Source organism: Empidonax traillii, unplaced genomic scaffold (genome assembly GCF_003031625.1).
Source record: "Empidonax traillii isolate 1590-97213 ecotype Southwest subspecies unplaced genomic scaffold, ASM303162v1 scaffold661:size936278, whole genome shotgun sequence".
Classification (NCBI taxonomy): Eukaryota; Metazoa; Chordata; class Aves; order Passeriformes; family Tyrannidae; genus Empidonax; species Empidonax traillii.
Genome location: NW_020955854.1, coordinates 80955 through 85551, shown reverse-complemented (window position 1 = coordinate 85551; position 4597 = coordinate 80955). Strand labels below are relative to the sequence as shown.

The 4597-nt window shown below is 39.3% G+C and overlaps 1 protein-coding gene across 1 annotated transcript in view; it reads left to right on the top strand.

Moving 5' to 3' along the window:
* The first annotated feature begins 344 nt into the window (after positions 1–344).
* The window catches only part of LOC114065441 (histone PARylation factor 1), an 11974-nt gene continuing 7721 nt past the window's right edge, over positions 345–4597 (top strand). The window contains exons 1-2 of the mRNA XM_027899360.1: positions 345–501; positions 1263–1336. Of these exons, the coding sequence (XP_027755161.1) occupies positions 345–501; positions 1263–1336 (231 nt within the window). The remainder of the gene's footprint in view (positions 502–1262; positions 1337–4597) is intronic.

Below are 4597 nucleotides of genomic sequence, written 5' to 3'. Positions count from 1 at the left end.
CTACTGCTAGCAGACAGATCTAAATAGTGGTTCAAATGCTGGATTACAGCAGTATCAAGCTGTGAGTTTACACTCTTCTCAAGAGCAGTTATTGCAATGCTCACTGAAATGATGACAAAATAATATTATTTCTATACTAAAATGCTAGTATTTAACTTCAAGTCCTTCACATAAAGACTACTGAGTTATCTTCTCTCGTTCTGTTTTAAACATTCACAATACAAAGAATCCTGAAGCTTCCAGAATGTCTCAGAAAATATGTCCTGCAGTGTTCTGATCAGTTTTCTTCCAGTTATATGACCTTTTTTCCCTCCTCTTCCCACTATATTCTTTCCTTTATCCCGATGTGTATATATAGCCTACCTTGCAGAATTGCAAGGGGAGTTGGCAGGGATCCAGGACAACCTGTCAGCACAGGCAGCAGTGAGGTGATGAGTCAGCAGAGACACTGTGTGTCTTTGCAGTCGGCTGCAGCACTGCTCAGTTCCAACCTCTCTGGAGGTAACTCTTGTCTTTGACATTGAAAAGTGTCCAGATTTCCTGTTCATCTTTATTTTGATGAAAGGGAGGACGTGTCCTTCTCTGAACCTGAAAACACGGAGCTGCCCTACAAAAACTACACACCCAAGGAACAGAGGCTCTGTGTGATCTGAGGATTTTTGAGGCTTAACCTGAGAACAAGGCTGCCAGTTCTGTAAAGAAATTCATTAAGAACCTTCACTTAAACTGACTTCAGTGTTAAAGCTATTTAAAAATAGCATAATTTCATTGCATTTATGCCACACTGCATTCTGTACACCCCCAATGTGATAGCTGCACACAGAAAAATCCAATAATTGCTACATACACTGGGATTGTTTAGAATAAGATTAAATTACCTAGGGGTTCAGAAATAGATGTCTACTTTTAAAGGAGTTATGCTGAAAGGACATCAAAGGGGCTAGTCGTGTATTCAGCTATTTATTTCGTCTTCATTTTTTTTAAACTGCTTTTTTAATACAAGAGTTCAAATGGCTCCCTCTTGTGTCAAGAAAAACGCAGTATTCTGTTTGGCAAAAAGTAGTCCTTGAACAGAAACATATGCTGAAGGGTAGGGGAAAATAGCTTGTGACCCATATGTATTGCACCCCATCTAATTAGGTAATGCAGACTAGACTATATTGTGTCTCAGGTCTTTGTCCTTGGGTATTAAAGTTCTGTAACATCTCAGCACAGAATATCTGGATTAGTGCAGCTTAATTTACTTCTGGTGTTTTTCACAGGTGAGCAAATGTTCACGTTGCGAGGGGTGTGGGAAGAAAGTAATGAACTGGAGGAAAGCTCTGAGCATAAACGAGTCAGTGAATGGCAGTGAGGAAGCATAAACTGGATTTCAACAACCAGTTTTCAACAAACTTCAAGTCTTCTTTCCTTCCTTCTATTACTTAGTAGCTGATGAAGTTTTCACTTAGGCTTTTAACTTGTGAAAGCTTTCTTAATGGTAATTAATACCTATAAAACTCTGAAATTAAGAACTGAGACTTTGTCATAGCATGCAGCATACTTCAGTAACTTTGGATATTAAGCAATAATATTGGAAGTTAATACAGAAGAGGAAAAATCCTAGGACAGATTAGGTCTTGGTGACCTTAAGAGACAAATTAAATGTATCAGGAAGTACATGTGTGCATCTACAGGAAGTATCTACCATAGCTTTTGAGAAAGCAGGTCTGAAAAACTTTGTTTCAAGACAACAGACTTCAGTTCTGTGGTTTCACACAAAATCTGTTCCTGCATAGTTATGAATTTAAAAAAAAAAAAACAAAAAAAAAAACCCACAAACGAAAAACCCCCAAAACAAAACACACACACCCCTCCCAAACCAACCAAAACCAAACTAGGCTCACTTCAGAGTGGGATTAATCACACTGATGACTTTAGAGCATGATAAAGCTACTTTGCAGATAATTCTCTTGGGATAATCCCAGTTCATCCTGATTCAGGAGTCTGGTGGTACAGACACAGGAGTCTGTTTACTAGTTTGAAGGTGGAGGCTTTAAAATACCGTATTGTGAAGTCTGCTGAAGTACTTAATCCTTTGTAAAAAGATTTCCCTGTTGCAGCCTTACAGGTTTTTAACAGAATGAATGACAGTATGACTACAAATACCAAATTATATGCTTTTAAAATCTACGACTTTGAGAAGTAAGAATAAATTACTTGGAAGAAGATACAGAGGGAGTTACCACTTGTTCACAGAGAGGAAAAAATTACTACAGTGGACAGAAGAATCATTCAGTATCTTAGAGTTTCTTGTTTAAGGGCTTGTATAGTGGCACCCCACAATCTATTTCCACACTTCAGAGGAGAACTGATGAGGGTAGATTTAACTGAAGAGTAACTGAAAGGATTTATCAAACCTAAAGTGTGTACTTAAGCTCAAAATTGCTGTTCTGAAAAGACCTGACCAGCTGCCACCTGGGAGTGGATACATCTAAACTCAAAATTACTCCTTTTATCTATCCAGCCATGCAAAGTAAGTTTTCTGAATTTAACCACCATCATGATCTCAATGGATCCAAGCCAGCTGCCTAATATTCCAAGTCTGACAGGACAGGATGATGCAACTGGGCATTTCATGACCTATTTCTCTTAGGACACTCATTCCAATATTGTTTGGAAGGTACCTATTAAAGGATTTTGAGCTGCACATGAAAATACTTTTATCTTACTTATGGCCAAGCACTTCTACTCTTGATCAATAATCTAGTGGCTTGGGTACCTGCCTGGGGAAGTGTGGGAGACCGGGTTTCTCAGATGGAGAGCATCTTCCCTCCTGGCATTTGAGCCCTAGTATTTTTCCAATCAGTTTGCATTTCTTCCAGCATAGCTTTGCCTTGTGAGATATCGGCATACCTAAAATTGGGCCACTACAAGTTCATCTCATGCTTACATTACTTTTGTTTCAATGCCATAATGCAAAATACTCTAAGAGGCAATAGTCAATCTCATTAAAGGGGGAAAACTTTGAAAAGGTTTTGCTTTCTTCTTGACCCAAAATAAAGGATTATGTTGACCTTATTTACTTTTTTTGAAGCAGAAAACTAATGTGGCGGGAATAGCCACCCGAGACACCAGGCTAAGTCACGAGGCATGCTTGGGCTGTCCTTCCCATGTCCCTTTTGCATTCACCTTAGTAAAAGTGGAACTTTAAGTAGAACTTTTTAAGTAGAACTTAGTAATTGTGGAACTCCAAATGATTATGTGCAGGGTTCCTTTCAGTAAACACTGGGAGGAGAACATGAGGGCATGATAAGCACCTGCAAAGCTATAGGATAATTAATCCCTGCAACAGGAAAAAAGGTTATCCTGAAATAGTAATGGGCAACAGAATTCAGCATTTGTTAGCTTTAATACTGAAATGGGACATATTGGGGCCTTTGGTGTCACTGAATCAATTTGTGGTAGGAAGCTGGAATTTGGGTAAGCTAAGGTAGGATATATAACAGATACTTTGGGTAGGGGTGGAGTATGTAGGCTTTTATTCTATAGTCACTGAGGACACTTCTTCACCAAACTACTGAAGAAAATATCGTTCCCGTGGGTGCCATTTTGTCCAGCCTCCACTACAGCTAAGGTTTTGTATATTAGAAATTATGGAGTGAGACAAAAATTATAAAGCATTTCCCAAAGAAACCTCAGGCCAGTACTCCTGCCACTTCTCAGAAAGAAAATTAGGTTTGTGGTTTCTCAGTAAGCTTTTGTACCTCACTTCTGGTTAACCTCAGGTGATGAAAGGTAACCCAACCCTTAAACAAGGCTTGGATTTGAAATTTAATATTCCTTCCTTGTGTGTGCAGGATTTTGGTAAGCAAACAATAGGTATGCTGATTTAAACAACAATTTTTCCATTAGAGAGAGGAGATTTTGGCACTGATTGTTCTGCATCTACGTGATAGCAAACCTCAGTGTTCTACGTGCAGGTAGGACCACCATCAGTCAGGATCGAGTTTCCTGACTTGTCTGTAACTCTTAATAGTGAATGTAGCAGCCTGACTTAACATAATCAAGCTTTTGTGTTAGTCTCATAGCTGTCAGGTGGCTGAAAGGCACTGCAGCCTATTCCTAAACCCAAGCTAACAATCTATACCACAGCAAATACCTACATCTTCAATGGACTGAAAGATTAAAAAAATCCCACTCTATTTATGCCGTACATGCATCTTTCTTTCTGGCAGACAGTACGAGTTCAGCAATTCCTCTAGACTAACTACGTCATGTCTCTTTAAATAAACCCTCTGCGATCTCGCTTACTGAAACAAAGAAGTGAAGGTTGATATATAACCAGTTTCCCTCTGCCACTTTCTGTGCCACTGGTTTTCTAGGCTTCTTCCTATGCAAGGCATTTCAGCGATGTAAGCACACATTGCATAATATGATTATTGCATAATATGAATATGATCATGCTGCTCTGAACTGAGGAACGTGTCCCACTTGTGGCACATTATACGCTGCTGCCTGCTTCTTCCACCGGAACAGAAATTATGTGAGAGTGATTTTATATTCCTGGGGCAGCTGTCAAACGTTACAGCAGAGGATTAGGGGATTGGGGCTTTTT